Below are 17,297 nucleotides of genomic sequence, written 5' to 3'. Positions count from 1 at the left end.
TTCATTTGGATTCCTCAGAAGCGGACCTTAAGCAAAGAACTCTAGTGCAAGGAGGTTATTGGGGAGGTACAGGGGACATCTTAGGGAAGTGAGACAGGGAACAAGAGAAAGCCGTTAAAAGGTGTGTTTTCAACCCAATTAACACTTCGGGTATCTGAAACTTAATTCTCCTGAGGAAACTGTGGGCAACAATATAAAACACATACCTCAGAGTTATGCCACTTGAGGGTGCCAGATGATCTGGGTTATTTATACATCAACTCCTGTCAATCATTGATGGAGTGTTTCTCCCTGGAGTGTTTATTCCTGAGCAGTCTTGGCTTGCCATATAGCTGGGCAAAACAGACCCCAGCAGCCAGAAGGAGTTCACAGGCAAAGAAATCTAAGGGCTGGCCTTTGGAATGTTTTTTGAAATGGAAAGACACTGGAATATGCACTGGGCAAGAACAGCACATGCTACAATTTTGTTACATACCCTCATTACAGCACTTAATGTTCACATTAAACTGTGAGTTTCTCATTGGCAGGGATAGTATCTCTTTCATCTTTATACCCCCCGAATTTAACACACTGACAGGCCCAATACTAAGCACTCAATAAATGTTTATTAAAGGAATGAATTAATGTTGTTAAATAAAACGAGCTAATACTATACTTCATACACATTTATGAAGTATTTCTGCTTGGCTTTGAACATGGATATTTTATTTTTTAGAGGTTCTATGTCTTCACACATTTTATGTTTTTCTGTATTTTAAAATCCTTTTATTTATTTATTTTTTTACATTTTGCTCTGCTCATTCCTCTTTCTGCACAAGCTATGCTTACTTGCCTGAGAGCACAGCATATACTGATGTTAATCAAACTTCAGATGAAACACCTAAAATGATAGAAAAGAATCTGCTCTAATTAAATAATAAAGTAACCCCTACAGGTTTAGACATGTGCCTTCAGGTGTAGGAAAGAAAAAAATTTTAATGAATATAGTAGTTTTATGCCAAGAATCTTTCCCTCATGTACTTGTGTTTTAATAAGATGAAATGTAAAATAGCAAAAGAGGCCTGATTTTTAGGATGATATTTATTCATAAGGTGGTAAGTCAGCTATGATTAAAGTTTCCTTGACTTACACTTACTAGAGTTGGGTCAGATTTTAGTTCAGTGAATTTGAAGTAAAGATGTCTTACCTCCATGTTGTTAGACTGGAATTGGCCGGTTTCTGCAGGTACATCCGTGCTGGGGAGTGGGGGCAGGGAAATCCTCCGAATATTCGTGGGATCAGTGGATACATGGAAATGAGCACCACAGCCATACTCATAGGGGACCTCAGGCATATTTAATTCATTAATTATCTAGCTGTCAGATAGATATAACCAGAAATCTGCCTTGAAATTAATTACTGGTTCTCAATTTTATAAGAAAGTCCTTTGGAAACGTCTCCTCTGACTTATGGGCGCACCTCCAAACAAAATCAGTGACTTTTGTAATTGTCAATTTAATTCTAAAATAATTTTCCAAAGAAAGAAACAACATTCCCATTTTACTAGTCTAAGTTGGTCTTGGAACATGCAAAAACAGTATTACAGAATGAATTTAGATGGTTCTTTACAACCTCTGATAGCCTAGATATTTTCCCCTCCTATTTTTAATGAAATGTTACTCTGGTGGAATTTCAGCACTAATTCTCTATGAACGCCACTTGATGCTTCTAAATTCATTCTTTTTCTGTAGTACTGTTTTTGCACGTTCCAAGACCAACTTAGACTAGTAAAATGGGAATGTTGATTCTTTCTTTGGAAAATTATTTTAGAATTAATTGACAATTAGGAAAGTCACTGTTATAATTATTTTTTTTTACATTTTGCAACTTTTGAGATTGGTTCCAATAAAATAAAATGTCGTAAACATTGGGAAAAATAATAGCTTGTATATGTTCATTAATATGGTAGATGATAACTGTTATGTGTTTGTGGGCTCTTGTTAATTATAACTATCTTAATAGGAAAAGCAGTCTTGTGGAAGGTAATGGTCCCAGTGAAACTGTATAAGAGAGAAAATAGAATTGCCCATGTAGAATAAAGCTAAGTAAAAAGTTAATTGTTTCAATTTTATTTTTATATTTGTCTTATTGTGCTCTCATACCAAAGATATTCTAGGATACACAGTGCTCTCAATCTTTGCTTTTAATCATGGTCAAAAGAAATAAAGAGTAAAAGTAGAAAAGAGACACTTGTGTAAGCTGATCTTAAGTGGTGTATTTGGATTTGCTGAATGTCATGCTTTTATTTTTTTTTAATCTTACATTGTATATTTGGAATTTGTATTTTAATAACACTCATGAGAAGAAAATGACATCTAAGTGTCTTACTTGCCCTGAAGATCAAAATCTGTTCACCCTCCATTTTGAAATAATATGTTTTTCCCCCCTCTCATACTCCTTTAGCAGAGAAATTGAAGTAAAATTTCTTGTGACCAAATCAAACGTACTATACCCCTCTCATTTGGAAGGAAACAAGGAAAGACATATGACTCCATTTGCTACAGTAGTTTACATTTTCTCAATTACAATAGGAGTAAAATCAGCATACACAGTGAAATATTTGACTCTCCAAAGAAAAGTGTGCATTGTACTTGTGTTTGTGCATAGAAAAAAAACAGAAGCACTTGTACAGATTTTCCTCATTCATCGCTCTATATTGAAAAGAAAGTGCTCATATATGTGTATATATTTGAAAATTAAATAGTATTTTACAAATACAGCAGTTGTATATTTATATATTATATATCATATATAGTTATATATGTCTATTATGATTATTGTTATTGTGAACATCGAGCACTTACTATGTGCTTCACAACTTTTAGTATATTTTTTTCCTAATCCTTCAAACAGTGCTGTGAGGTAGACATTATCATGCCTATTTCACAAATGAGAGTCCTGAAATTAAAAAAATTAAATCACTTGCTGAATTTTACAAAGCAATAAAGCAGAATTTCTAACTCCCCTTTGCCCATCTTCATATTTCATATGCTCTACAACCTCCTTGTTTTATGACTTGCTTTAAATTGAAAACTGTGTCTCCCTTTTTGCCAGGTGATAGTGTGGGATTTCTCATCTACAGAACATTTTCCTATTAAAAGGTATAATAATAATTCAAAATGAATATCAATTGTATGTATGAAAATTAATTCAGTTAATTAATTTTAAATCTGCAAAAATTAAGTCCAACAGTATTTATGCGTACTTGTTACAGAAGTTAAAAATGGTGATTCAACATAGTTCCTACCCTTAGAGAACAATTGTTATAGTTTGGGGGTAATGATATCAATATAAATTAGAACGGACTAAATTCCTTAAAGCAGGCCAAAAAGAGTGTTGGGGAAGTACAGAGAGAGGGTAGATTGCTTCTAATTAAGAGCATCAGAAAGCTTGTCATGGGGGAAGTTGTGTCTGGCAGAGAATCTAGGAGAAATAATATTTTGACACAAGACATATTATGAAGAAAACAAGCAAACAACAAAGATGAGGAACCCTGAAGGATGTTCATGGAACATTAAGTTAAATTCTATTTGATTGGAGGTGTGATGTGAGAGGTCCTGCTATATAATGAGAAGTGACTAGGAGGAAGAGCTATTAGTTTGAGAAATGGCTGTTTAAACTAGAGGTCAGGTCATTTATGAATCCTTTACTTTTAAAATATAAGATTTATCATGCTCAGAAATAAAAGTATGGAGCCAAACAATAACAACGTGATTTATGCCCAAGGGGACAGTGTGTTAGAGAAGTCGGATTTCTTGTCTTCTGTGAGATAGTGTGGTATTTACTAATTTTAATGACACTTCTTAAAAAAACCATGTACACTCTTAACGCATGGTATTCACCTCTGGTATTGCCTTGGATTCCTCCTTGGAAATATACAAGTCGCTTAACCTCCCAAAGTCTCAGTTTTCTTGTCTGGAAAATATAATAGTAGTACCCACCCTATGCTGTTGTGAAAATATTAAATACTCTGTTGAATCTGAAAACTTAGTAGGGTACGTAGTATCTGTGGGGGTGACTGCTTTTGCTGCTGTTTCTAGGTAAAAGTTCCTACATGAGTTACATATGTTTGTGTTTGAATGAAGAGAAAGACATCCTTATTTTGGATATTCTCTCTAGCTCACAAATTCACATAAGATTAAAAACTATGATGTCAAACACTGTATCATCTTTATTTGGACTATATACTAGGAGATATGTAAATTAGGAGTAAATTAAATGCTCACATTTTGTCAAGGAGATCCATGAATATATCAAGTCCTCAGAAAGAATGTTACCTTAAACTTTTTAATAAATTTAAGTTATTTAATTTAGACTGCTGAATCAATTTCTTTTGTTGATTTCTTTAAAAGATCCTAATATAAGAGGTAACATTACAGCTCATAATAGCAAACTATTTTTTCCACTTTGGGTATTTTTACAGGGTGCTAATTGTGCCAAATCAAGACATTGAAATTGCATAATTTTTAGGTTAATATTAGCATAATCCTACATTGGCTTTTTTTCAGAACCAGTGCAGGAATAGCATACCCTGAATATTTCCCCGCCATGACAAAACTGTCAAAAATTGCACCCTTTACACTCTCATTGGCCTGATGAGACTAGGTACTATGACAAAGATGTTTATAAAAGAGAAGGGCAAAGGAGATTTGTGGAATACCAGAGACATTTAGTAATACCAGAGACACTTTTGCTTTTCTTCTTATAATTAGCAAATTAAATAATCAGACGTCAAGGGTAGGTGAAAGTATGGAGTCTTATGTATTTGACTACTTATAAATTTATCCCAGGGATGTTTATGGTGTCTGCTACTAAGTCAAAATAATATGCTTCCTGAAGGCTTCCATCACTCTTATATGTACTTAGGTCAAGTTCTGATTTGTGTGTGTGTGTGTGTGTGTGTGTGTGTGTGTGTGTGTGTGTTGTATATTTACAGTTCTAAAAGTCTTCACTTTTTCACAATGACTCAAGCTTATCAATGAAGTTTTCTTTTCACCTCCTCCTCCACAGATTTTCTTACTTGTAGGAAAAAGTGGCTACTACAGTGCCCATTTTAGGTTCCATTCAGAGATGCATGCCCAATAAGAGATCAATAAAGTTTAAAAACTTCTTTAGAATTGTAAAGAACTTTAAGATTTCTTTACATATTATTCGTGATAAACTAAAGTGTGAGGCTTTACAAGTAATGTAATTAGCATTTATCTAACTTTACAGTTATTATTTTAAATATTTTATTTTTAAGTAACCTCTACCCCCAACATGGGCTCAAACTTAGAACCCTGAGATCAAGAGTCACATGCTGTACCTCCTGAGCCAGCCGGGTATCCCTACATTCTTGTTTTTAAAGTTACACTATTAATAAATGAACTAGATTAATAACTGAAAACATAAAGTAACACTATTGAGTTCTTGAGTATAAGGTGAATTTTATCAATATCACTGTAGTCTGAAACACTCTCATTTAAAAAATTATAGTTCTTAAGTAATTATGCATCCTCATACTTAAATTAGTCCTTGGCAAGTTTTGTCCAAGTGTATTAATTTTTTTTACGGGATGGCGTTGAGCTTCCTAAACTATCTATATTTAAAAGTCATCCTGTGTTTTCTATTAGAGCAACAATTCTCTGGAAATGTACTGACTTATTTGCAAGATGATTTCTGATATAGAGCAAGATTTTTTTAATTCTAAATTTTGTATGAATGTTATAAATTGTGCAGATTAACATGGGTTGCTACTGATAACAAAATACCAAAATGTTATTGTTATTTATAGCTTTCAGTGTGCTTTCATTCTCATCAAAATGCTATGTAATGTAGACAATATTATCCTTGCTTTATTTATGTGACAACTGGATTCAACGAGGTAAAATGGATTACCCAAACCTCATGGCTCCCAAATAGAAGATATAAGGAGCCCATGCAAATTACTCATGAATCCTTTCATTCATTCATTCATTTAACAAATATATTAAACACTTATGTGCCAGGAACACTGCTTGGTACTAGAAATTCAAAGGTGAATAAGGCATATTCCTTTTTGTAGGAGGCTCAGATTCTTTGGGGAAAGATAGGTCTATAAACCCACAATTAGAGCATGAGGTAAAAATCTATTTTTTTAATGTTTATTTATTCATTTTTGAGAGAGAAAGAGCACAAGCAAGTGGGTGAGGAGCAGAGAGGGGGAGAGAGAGAGAGAATCCCAAGCAGGCTCCATGCTATCAGGGTAGAGCCCCATGTGGGGCTCAAACTCCCAGAGATCATGACCTGAACAAAATCAAGAGTCAGACACTGAACAGACGAAGCCCCCGAGGTGCCCTATAGGACATGAAGTGGAATCTTAACAGAGGTTTTTGCAGAGGGGGGAAACTTTTCTTATGGAATAACTTATTTCAGGGGAGAGAGGCTTCACAGAATAAAGTGACATTATGGAGCAGAGACAATCTAAAATATAGCAAAAGACCCAGAGTAAAAACAGAATTTAGGTTGTTATGGAAGTTTTGAGACAACTCAATGTCTTGAAGTGTAGCATACGTTGTAATCTGTGTGAATTTATGTGGCAAAACCAAAAAGGAAAAAGGGATGACAGTGTAGACATAGATTAGAGAATTGTGAGAAATGGATGATAGGGAAAAATGAGCCGGGGTATGGAGAGGAAAAGGTATTAGGGGCTTTCAACAAAGGTCATGTCAGTGGGGCTAGACCAAAGAGGCCAAATTCAGGAGTCACTTCTGATTTAGAATTGGTGGGATATAGAGGCGCCTTGGTGGCTCAGATGGTTAAGCGTCCAACTCTTGATTTTGCCTCAGGTCAGGATCTCATGGTTTGTGAGATCGAGCCCCACGTCAGGTTCTGCACTGGTGGTGTGGAACCTTCTTGGGTTTCTCTCTCTCTGCCCCTCCTCTGCTCCTACACATGCTCTCTCTCTCTCTCAAAATAAATAAAAGAAATTAAGAAAAGTAGAATTGGTGGGATATAGAGACAAGCATGGTGAGAAACAAAGAGATGAGTAAAGGATGACCTCCAGATTTCTAGCTTGGAAATGATTAACTCAAATTACAAGTAAAGATTAAGAGGAGAAAATAGGGATTGTTAACATGTCATATTTGAGGCTTCAAAAAAACAGCCAGATAAAGAACTTAGGTAAAGGCCAGAACCTGAAACTATGTGCTAATCACTTTGTAGATGAAGGGTAGGTAAAGTCTAAGTCTGGCCCAACACCAGTTTTTGTAAGTAGAATTTGGTTGGGACCCAGCCAAACCCCTTTGCTTCTGTTCAGTGTGTGGCTTCTTTCAAGCTACAGTGGCAGAGTTGAGTACTTGTAACAAAGACCACTTGGCCAACGAAGCCTAAAATACTTACTCGTCGGGTGCCTGGGTAGCTGAGACGGTTAAGTGCCTGCACTCTGGATTTCGGCGCAGGTCATGATCTCATGGTCATGGGATCGAGCCCAGCGTTGGGCTCTGTACAGAGCCTGGTTAGGATTCTCTATCCTTTCTCTCTGCCCCTCCGCTGGCTCGCATTCTGTGTCTCTCAAAATAAAGAAACTTTAAAAATTAATTCATTAACTAATTAATTAAATACTTCAGAAAACTTTATAGAGAAAGTTGCCAATCTCTGGTGTATATGTTAGTTGAAATTTTAAGAGTTAAGGAAATTCTGTAGGGGAATGTCCAGACAGGAAATCCAAGAGGCTCACCTATAATAACGAGATTTCTCTTTGAGTAAAAAATATGCCGACTTTTAAACATGGCAAAAGAGTCCTTTGTGATTGGAAAGAGGTCACATTAAGTGTTGATGTTGGTGAGCTAGTTCAAATAAAGTCCATCTTTTCTGTTTACTCATATGGCAATAAATGAAAACTTACTATGAGAAACCAGAGAAACAAAATGTGCGGAATTTCAGCAGTGGAGAGAGGGAATAAAGGTATGAGAATGGGTTGCTAAACTCAAGTATAATAGTCACTGTAAAAAAAACTTAAGAGCAGAGTACCATTCCAAAGTGGCTTGTAGCCTGAACCAGACTCACAACATAGACAGGATTAAGGGTATTATATTACAAAATAAAATGTCAATCCAGAGCTTTAAAAATACTAGCAATGGATATACTGAAAATAATAAAACTGAATGAAAAATCTATTACTTTATGTCAATGTATCTGTATTCCCTTGCCCTGCTCTAGAAATATTTCAAATTATAAAATTTGTATTTACAGTGAGAGCAGAATTAGCTGAATTGAGGGAATCGAGTAGGAGAGACTTACTTTTCACTGCACACATTTTTGTTTTTCCACCATACACCATTATTTTGTTCCCTATGCACGTCTTACCTTATAAAATAAAATAAAATGTCCTGTTTAGAAAACACACATCTTAGTTCACACTCTACATGAAAATAAAACCCTGGAGGATTACCAAGGTAAATGGGAAAAAGCAAATTAATAAAATTTTTGCAAGAAAATAGGGAATATGTTAATGAATGTTGGATAGAGGAAGATTTCTTAAACATACATGTAAAGCAGTAATCAGAATTGAAAATAATACACCAAGACTATGTTTTATATGAATAACTTCTGTACATCAAAAGACAACATTGAGAGTGTAAAACCGAAAGCCACAGCGTGTGAGGAGTTACTGGGAACACACAAATTAACTGATGAAGTACGTGCGTCCATAATTGAAGATTTCCTACAAATCTTTAAGAACAGACAATGATAGAAAACCGAGAGGAGTTCTTGAAAAGTGAGGGGGGGGGCACAACGAGGGCTTGTGGGCTGCTGACAGTGTTTTATATCTTAGGATGGTGTTTCCAGAGTGATCAACTTATACTGCATAGCAAATGTGTTTTATGTCTCACATTAACATAAGACTTTTGTCATTTTCACAAAGAAATCCAAATGGCCAGTAAACACAGAAGGAATTTGCCAGCCCCACTAGAAGTCAGAGCTTGCAAATTAAAACTAAAATATCGCCATGTATGACCCGGATGGTTGAGATTTGAGAGGCTGGCAGTCCCACTTGCTGGTGAGAACGTGGAGCCCTGGGAATTCTCATACACTTGCTCTTGGACTGTAAATTGCAAAGGGGAGTGTAAACTTTCATATGCTACTATGCTAGGAGTGAAAACCATCTGGTAGTATTTTGTCGCATTAAAGATGTACATAACCTGTGGCTCATCAGTTTCAGTCCTAGGTATATACTCCACAGAAATGCTTGTGCACACATTCCAGGAGATAGGTACAGGAATGTCCATAGCAGCATTATAATAGCTTCAAACCAGAAACACCTAAATATGTATTAACAGTTTTAAAAAGCATGCAGAAGAATATTATACAACAATGAACAAAGAAATATTTTTGATTAATTACATTTAAACATTTTTAACAAAAATCTTAAAAGTATAACTTTGTGGGGAGAAAAGGGGAAAAGTATAATATTGAGCAAATAAACCCTCATATGAAATAATACATATTATATGGTTGCATTTATAAATTTTCAAAAGCATATACAACCAAAAACTCCAGTGTTAGGGAGGCTTATTTAAATTTCAAAGCTCTAAGGGAATGATTACCATGAAAGTGAGGAAGGAGATTAAATTGTGGAGGTAGCAGGGAGTAGTGATTGAGGCAGTTCAAGAGAGTTTCTGGCTACTGGAGGGGCACCTGGGTGGCTCAGTTGGTTAAGTGTCTGACTGTTCTGGATCAGGTCAAGATCTCACAGTTTTGTGAGTTTCAGAGCCCCACATTGGGCTCTGTGCTGACGGTGCAGAGCCTGCTTGGGATTCTGTCTGTCTGTCTGCCTCTCTCTCTCTCTCTCTCCTTCCCTCCCCCCCCCCAGGGTGTCTCTCTCTCAAAATAAATAAACTTAAAAATGTTTATCTTAAAGATGGGTTCTGGCTACTGGAAATTTGTTTTTAATTTCTTGGCTTTGGTGATGGCAACGTGGGATTATACGTATCCTTCTCTGTATTGTTTCACAATAAAAGGTGTTTCAAAAATATGTATAGTGTGGTTCGGGTCAGACATGGGAAACCATGGATTCTATGCTAGAGTCGTGATTCAGCTTCCATAAACTGGATAATGAATTACCCCCACCAAAGAGACACTGGCATGTCTTGGAATTTATATTGGTGATTTGCTTTGCATTTGAAAATCTAAGCCAAACAGAGGCAGAATAATTAGACCAACAATTACTACAACTGTTTGTCGAACACTGCCAGGCACTGTTCTGAGAAATTTAAATACATTCCTTCATTTCACCCTCACAATTAACCTTTGGGAAAAAGTAGGAACTACTTTTATACTTACTTTTCAGCGAGGTCCCTAACTTGTCCAAGGCCACACAGTAAATTGTGAAGCCAGAATTCCAGCCTCGGCAGTGTCACCACTGTGCTCTGTTTGCTTGAGGAGGTGAGATCATGGGTCCAGGTACAAGCATGTATCCAGCGAGTGTTTGCAGTGAGACAGACACTCAGGAAGCTGGAGTGGAGTCTAATTATGCATGAATGGACCTGGGTCCAGTATATTAACAAATAGGCATGAGAGGACATACTTCAGCCTAGAAATCTTGGGCATTGTCTTAGGAGAGAAAAATAAAAGGGGTATCAACGGGGTAGGGCAAGTTAGAGCCGTGGGAGCGCTCCTCAGAGTAAGTCAGGTTCTGTAGAAAAAGAAAAAAAACTGTAAGTGCTAGCATTCTTAGGTTTTACTACATAATTGTATTACTGGGAAAGCGGCGGGGGGGGCGGGGGGGGGGAGGTGGTTGGGGACGAGTAAGGTACCATGATTTGGGACAAAGAACTAATTTAACTTTATTTATCAACACCTACAGTTTGAACCATGAGACGTTAGTGGAGGTACCTCCTACTCACCTCATCAAAGATGAAATATGTAGGAAGAAACAATCAACAGCCTAATGCTGAGTTAGCAGACCCAAGTATGAAGCCACAATGGATGTGTCAGAAGGCGACTAGGATATTATTTATTTAAATCTATTTCATAGAATTGAGCACCACCTTAATGACCTGAAAGTGTTAAAGTAGGTCCCAAAGTACCTAAATTACTCCCTAAATGTAATTTATGCTCGAGAATAATCTGACTAACTTGATTTAGAACAGCAGGAAATAAGTTATGCTGCACATAAATGAAGCAGCAGTGTAATTTTAAATACTGCTTGCATAGTGAATGAGAAGTTTAATATTTGCAAAATTCTAAAATCACTTGATTTATTATCCATATGTTTATACTGACATTTCTGTCCTTTTTTTAGTTGGTTTTACATTTCCTCTTACTGCCAGGGGAAAAAAAACAACCAAATTCCCCCCCCCAACTAATAATGTAGAGGGTAAAACTTATATTTATTTTCCTGAATGGTATTTTTAATATCTCTCTGTGTTTCTAGTTGTCGCTGCCTTTTTCCTCCATCCTGGGCAGTCCGATAAGAGCCTAGTGACTGATTAGAGATGAAATTTATAAATGTAACATTGTAAAGCTAGAACAATTTATATATATTCATTGAGAATTTTCCTCGGTGGGTAAGAGTGTAAGTTTAAAAGCAGTCATGATAAAAAATGAAATTTTACATAGTAAATTCAAGAATAGATTTAGACTTTGCTGTTAACAACACATATTACAATGCTGAAAAGTATATTTTAAAATTTTATGCAATGCTTGAAATGGAGTTTAAAATATTATTACTCGCATTAAATGCCGTCACGTGTAAAGTGCATGCTTTTATTCTTTAATATTTTGTTTGAATAGACGTACTCATTTTTTAACATTAATTTTAACAATAAAATTAAATCAACTTTACAGTTTTCAAAGTTTTAGCGTGTGCAGGCCATAATGAATACTCTAGATTTAGATGTTTGCAAAGTGACAGTGTTAGTAGTTCAAACCAAGTCTTTTAATCCAAAAGTTTGGATTGCAGAAGTTGGGGGGAAAGGGAGAGAGGGGGAAAGAGGGCGTTTCAAGAATAAGGTACTGATGTACAAAGGCATACAGGCCTGAGGCAGCAGCAGGGCCTGGGGAACCACAGAGAGCCCTGTGTGGCTGACAAGTCCATCCTGTCTCATTTTTTGTGGGTCTGGAACAAGGCTGTAAGACTATGAGCAGGGGCCCACAGCCCGTTTCCCTTTTCTTCCTACCTCTGGCTTTGCCTTGCAGAGCCAGGAGTACTGTGATCATTAGGATCTATGGGCCCTTAGGGTTTTCTTCTTTTGAGAATCTTGGAGGAAAGATGATCTCTGGAAAGGAACAGGGCTTGGAAGGGGAGGAGGTTTTGCGGAACCTAGTAGAAGGTGGTCGTCTCCAGCGCGGTGATGGGTGGAGGGACACCTCTGTGAAGCAGCCTAGAATGAAAAGTTGGTATTTAGAGGACATGTGGGAGAACAGCCACCTGCTGGTAGCTGAAAAGAGTCAGCAAGAGGCTGATTTTGGTGGTGGGGTAGGGGGAAGCAAAGCAAAGTAGGAGGGAGACCGATGGCTGCTATAGAGGAGAATGGTAAATTGTGACCAAATGTCAACTCCTGTGTGCTCTGGTTACTTCCGCCTGTTTCTCGGGCTCTGGTAGTGGGAAGAGTGTTGCAGGCGGTAGTCGTTAGCGTGTGAACCTGCCTTTTGAAATACTTGGAAGTTACTGCATTTTTCTGAGTATCAAAGTGTGAAGTGCATGTTGTAGAAACACTTAACAACATGGAAAACTATACGGTGAAAGTCAAAATCAACTATAGTCTCACCAAGATGGGACAGTACCAACTATGCCTCATGGCTTTTTAGATTCTCTTTTAACCACAACTTTGACTGTAGTGATGTGTCTAGAAGACGGATGCAGTGTACAATTTTCCATTAAAGGAAATAAATGCCTATGGTGTATCCTTAAGTCATTTATTGTGTATTAGATAGAGCCAAAAATATAAGAAAACAAAATAATGATTAAACATGCAAAATATTTCCAACGTCATTTTGAGGTTGATGGATATACCATATTTGAGCAACTCTAGAAAGCCCTTAATTATGAAAGGCAGAATTCATTCCTTGAAACTAGCTAGAGTTACAGATTACCCCTTTTGGCTGCCATTGGCTGACTTTTTAATGCTAACAAGATACTGTTTTAGATATTTTTAACGTAAGAAATAGAGTTCATCATTAAATGTGGTATCTGATAAAATGCAATGTAGCTGTAGATGCGTTATTAAATATTTGGAAGACAATAAAGAAGATAAAAAGAAACAAAAATCCTACAACTATCTCTTTGAATTATTCAACTGGTAAGGCTTCATCCTGAAAAAAGGAAATCCCACGAAAGAAACTGGAAGACCGTGACGGGCATGATGGAAGCCAGGGAGATCCGAGTTAGAATCCCCTTTCTGGCATCTCAGTCTGTTTACTTTTTGGCAGGCTGCGCAGCCTCTTACTTTTCTCTGGTAGAAAATGGGAACAATAATTGTTGCAGTGCAGGGGTGCTGCAGGAATCCAAGAATAAGTAAAAAGTCAGAGCCCGCTGCCTGGCTTATAATAACAGTTAAGAAATCTTAATTCTGTTCTCTTCCCAATAAAAACAAGAGGGAGTTGGGGTATTATCTCAGTTCTAAAATAATTTATAGTTCCTAAATGGAGGTACAGACCTGAAAAGATGTTGAGATATTCAAAATTATAACCCATTGAAACTTTAAGAGCAGACTTCCTAGAACTTCTACAGGCTTATTGCACTCTGAGGCAGCCCCGCAGCCAAGAACCTTCAGGATGGTTTTGGTTTCATGACAGCAAATACCTGTTTGGACAGGCCCCAGGAGACCCACTAGTTCATAAGCCCCATAAAACTTTAAAACTTACTTTGCAGAGTATTTTTCACCTTGACTGTACATTAGGATAATTGGGGTGCTTTTAAAAATATGAATATCAGGATCCCACCTGAAAAGATACTGATGGTTCTTATGTGCAACTGTCTTAGGATAAACATACAGCCCTGACTCATTTCTGCCTCAGTCACTTCTGTGACTGGAACATGACCAAATACTTCCTTCTTAATATTCTTTTCTCGTGGGATAAGAGCACAATACCTTACACTAAGTTCTTTCACCATTCCAGGTGAAAATGTTAGCAGATGCAATAAAACAACATTAAAGGAAGACGACACTCATCACCTGGTTTAGATGAGTCTATGAGTTAGTTGGTTGCTTATATCTGATCTGACGGTGTAAGTTACATCTGTCATCTTGGATGCTTGAGGACCTTAATGAATAAACTCTTTCAGATCAGAAGTAATACCAAATTTGTAGGCTTCATGAGATAATTTGATTTTGACTCAAAACATATGTTGACATTGACCCTCTTTCTATCTTTGAAATACTTATTAGATGCTAATATACTTTTTAAATTCCTGGAACTTTTTTTTTAAATTAAATATGCTAATAGGGAAGAAAATGTTAATACTCCATAATTGTTGTTTTTAGCTTTGTTTCAGTCAAGAAATGTGTTTGATTTTGAAGGGAAAATTTATAGCCTTTTATTTTAATTCATCCTTTTTATTCAGTATCATTTACCTCTGTTAATTGAAACTGAAATCTACAAATGTGAGAACCGATCAAAATAATATCCTTGCCAATGTAGCAAAACATACATGCTATGTCCATATAATTGGTATAATCTATTTATTTTACTTGATCCATATTTTTGCCTCTAGGCGATTTGACAGATCTGTGGAAAAGTGGCGGCGGTTTCATTATGATATGAAGATACTCAATCAATGGCTAACAGAAGCTGAACAGTTTCTCAAAAAGACACAAATTCCTGAGAATTGGGAACATGCCAAATACAAATGGTGTCTTAAGGTAAGGTTTTGAGACCTCTTTTTTCAAACTGTCTTTATCTTCACCACAACGTCACAACTTTTTAGCTGCTTTAAGCTCACGCTGTGAAGGATGACGGCAATTTACAATTCCTGACTTTTGTTGTGATCACTACACATACAGAGGATCATTGTAATGACCATGTTGGGAGACTGTGCTGTGGACTACTTGTCTCAAGGTGAGAGTTAGCCTAGGTATAACTGGCTTATCTGATGAACTGCAAAGTATAATTGAATCTGTGATATAGGGAAGCATCTTGCAGCAGGGTGTCCTGTGGCTTTGGGGTAGTTTGTGTTTTTGCCTTATGTTGAATCCTGTCCAGGAGGAGACCCTGTGGTAGACTTAGCAATAATGTAGTTCTGGAAATATCCATCATGATAAAAGTGTAGTTCTGTTTCCCTAGAGACAATTGTGGTGATGTAGCAATATTTGTATATATTCTATTGACACAATGCCTTCTGAGATAGTCCAGAGGCCAAAACAATGCAGAGTTAATTGGTGGTACTTATTGACTTTTTTATGGCTTATGTTAATGGAAACGCAACATATGGATTATAACCAGCGTATAGTTTATTTTCAAGTTGCTGTGTCTTTTGAGTGTGCAAATAAAGATAAATTAGATTTTGGAGGTTATAACTTAGGTTATAAAATATATAGTTTAGGTACAAGATATACTGAGTTTATTACACCAAGTCTTAAGTACTTTTTGCAACTTTTTTAGCTGAAATTGTTCACGTACCAATTTTCAGTCAAGCAGATTTGAATTGTGGCTGGATTCATAAAAGCAGTATCATATTCAAATTTACAGTTCTCTATTCTCAAATAGTTTTTTTGCATGGCAAAAATACCTTTTGATATTAATAAAGTAAGCTTGCAAGCACTTACTCATATGTAGGCAATGTAAACATATGGCGTGAATAATTTTAAAATCTTTTGTAATTATATGTATATCAAACTTGTATATACATCAGCATTGGCATTGGAGATAGAAGAAACGCACGGCTTTCCAATCTGCCATCATACAGAAAATACATTTTGTAATAGCACTTAAGTAAACTTTGGGCTCCTGCAGCATCCCTAGGTCTCTAAAATACGTGTCACAAAGGTGCCATTGAGGAGATGTTAAACTTCTTGCCATTGCCAGAGATACCCTATACAAGTCGTTATATATTTTAATCTGGTTTTATTATTTAAAAATATATACACTCACCATAAAAAATAAAGCAATGCGCAAGTGTGCGCATACTTCCATTCTACTCCTCAGGGAGTGGTTGTTTGGATATGGATTTTGGTACATATTTCAGGTCAGCATCTTTGGGGAAGCCCCCTCTGAGATGGCGATTAGCATACGGAAGGCTGATTAGGGAGTGCTTTTGGAAATCGAGAAATTGGTTTACGATGTGCCTTGGTATAATTTTCTTCATGTTTCTTGTTCTTGAGGCCTCTTAAGCTTCTTGGCAAATATGGGTTTTTAATTTTCCTCAAATGTGGAATTTTTAAGGCGTTAGTTTGAAGGTTCAGTTCCTTTTTATTTTCGGTCTTTTTTCCTGTGCAATTCATTTTACATGATTTATATTGTCAAATTGACCATCGAATCTTTTGCTATGCCTAATCTGTGGTTAATCCCATCTAGTGTAGCTTTTCAACCCCAGACATTATTGTTTTGTGTGATTCAACACATTGTCAAAGTATGATTTGGGTCTTGTAACATCTTTCATGTCTCTACTCAACTTATCACTCTTTCCTCTACCTTTTTGAAAATGTGGAATACAATTATAACAACTGTTAAAATGTCCTTGTCTTGTAATTGTATCATCTGTGTCTATTTTGGGTTGATTTCAATTAATTTTTCTCTTCATTATGGGTGTTATTTCCCTGCTTCTTTGGATGACTGGTAATTTTCACTGGATGCCAGATGTGAATTTTAACTTGTTGAGTGCTTCATATTTTTGCGCAGATAAAGATTCTCGACCTTTGTTCTGGGACACAGTTAGTTTATTGGCAACGATTTGATCTTTTGAGCACCTCTCTTTGAGACTTTGTGAGTTTTGAGCAGAGCAGCCTAAGTCCAGTGACCCACTACTGAGACAAAACCCTTCTGAGTACAGTCTCGAATGCCCTGTGAATGATGAAGTTTTCTACTGTGGCTGGCAGGAACAGGCACTATTCCAGCCATTTGTGAGGTCTGGTGACTGTTACTTTAATCTTTTTGTGTAGCTCTCTCCCTAGTCATGTGTAGTTTCCTCACTTGTGCCAGCTGATCAGGATTCAGCTGTAGACTGGAAAGGAACTCTCTAGGTCTCCAGTGTTCTCTCTCTCGGCATCTATCTCCTATTTGGTACTCTGCCCTGTGACCCGTAGCCACCTTGGACTCCAAGGAGTCCCAGCTTCATCTCATCAACTCAGGGAGCCCTC

The 17,297-nt window shown here is 36.7% G+C and overlaps 1 protein-coding gene across 18 annotated transcripts in view; it reads left to right on the top strand.

Moving 5' to 3' along the window:
- The window catches only part of DMD (dystrophin), a 2,138,536-nt gene that overhangs the window by 1,046,337 nt on the left and 1,074,902 nt on the right, over positions 1-17,297 (top strand). For all 18 annotated transcript variants that reach the window (XM_058713880.1, XM_058713888.1, XM_058713887.1 and 15 more), the window contains one exon: positions 14,717-14,864. In XM_058713880.1, coding sequence (XP_058569863.1) covers positions 14,717-14,864 — 148 coding nt within the window. The remainder of the gene's footprint in view (positions 1-14,716; positions 14,865-17,297) is intronic.

This window comes from Neofelis nebulosa, chromosome X, assembly GCF_028018385.1.
Source record: "Neofelis nebulosa isolate mNeoNeb1 chromosome X, mNeoNeb1.pri, whole genome shotgun sequence".
In the NCBI taxonomy this organism is placed as follows: Eukaryota; Metazoa; Chordata; class Mammalia; order Carnivora; family Felidae; genus Neofelis; species Neofelis nebulosa.
Note: the sequence above shows the minus strand (reverse complement) of the source record. Positions and strands in the feature narration are given on the sequence as shown.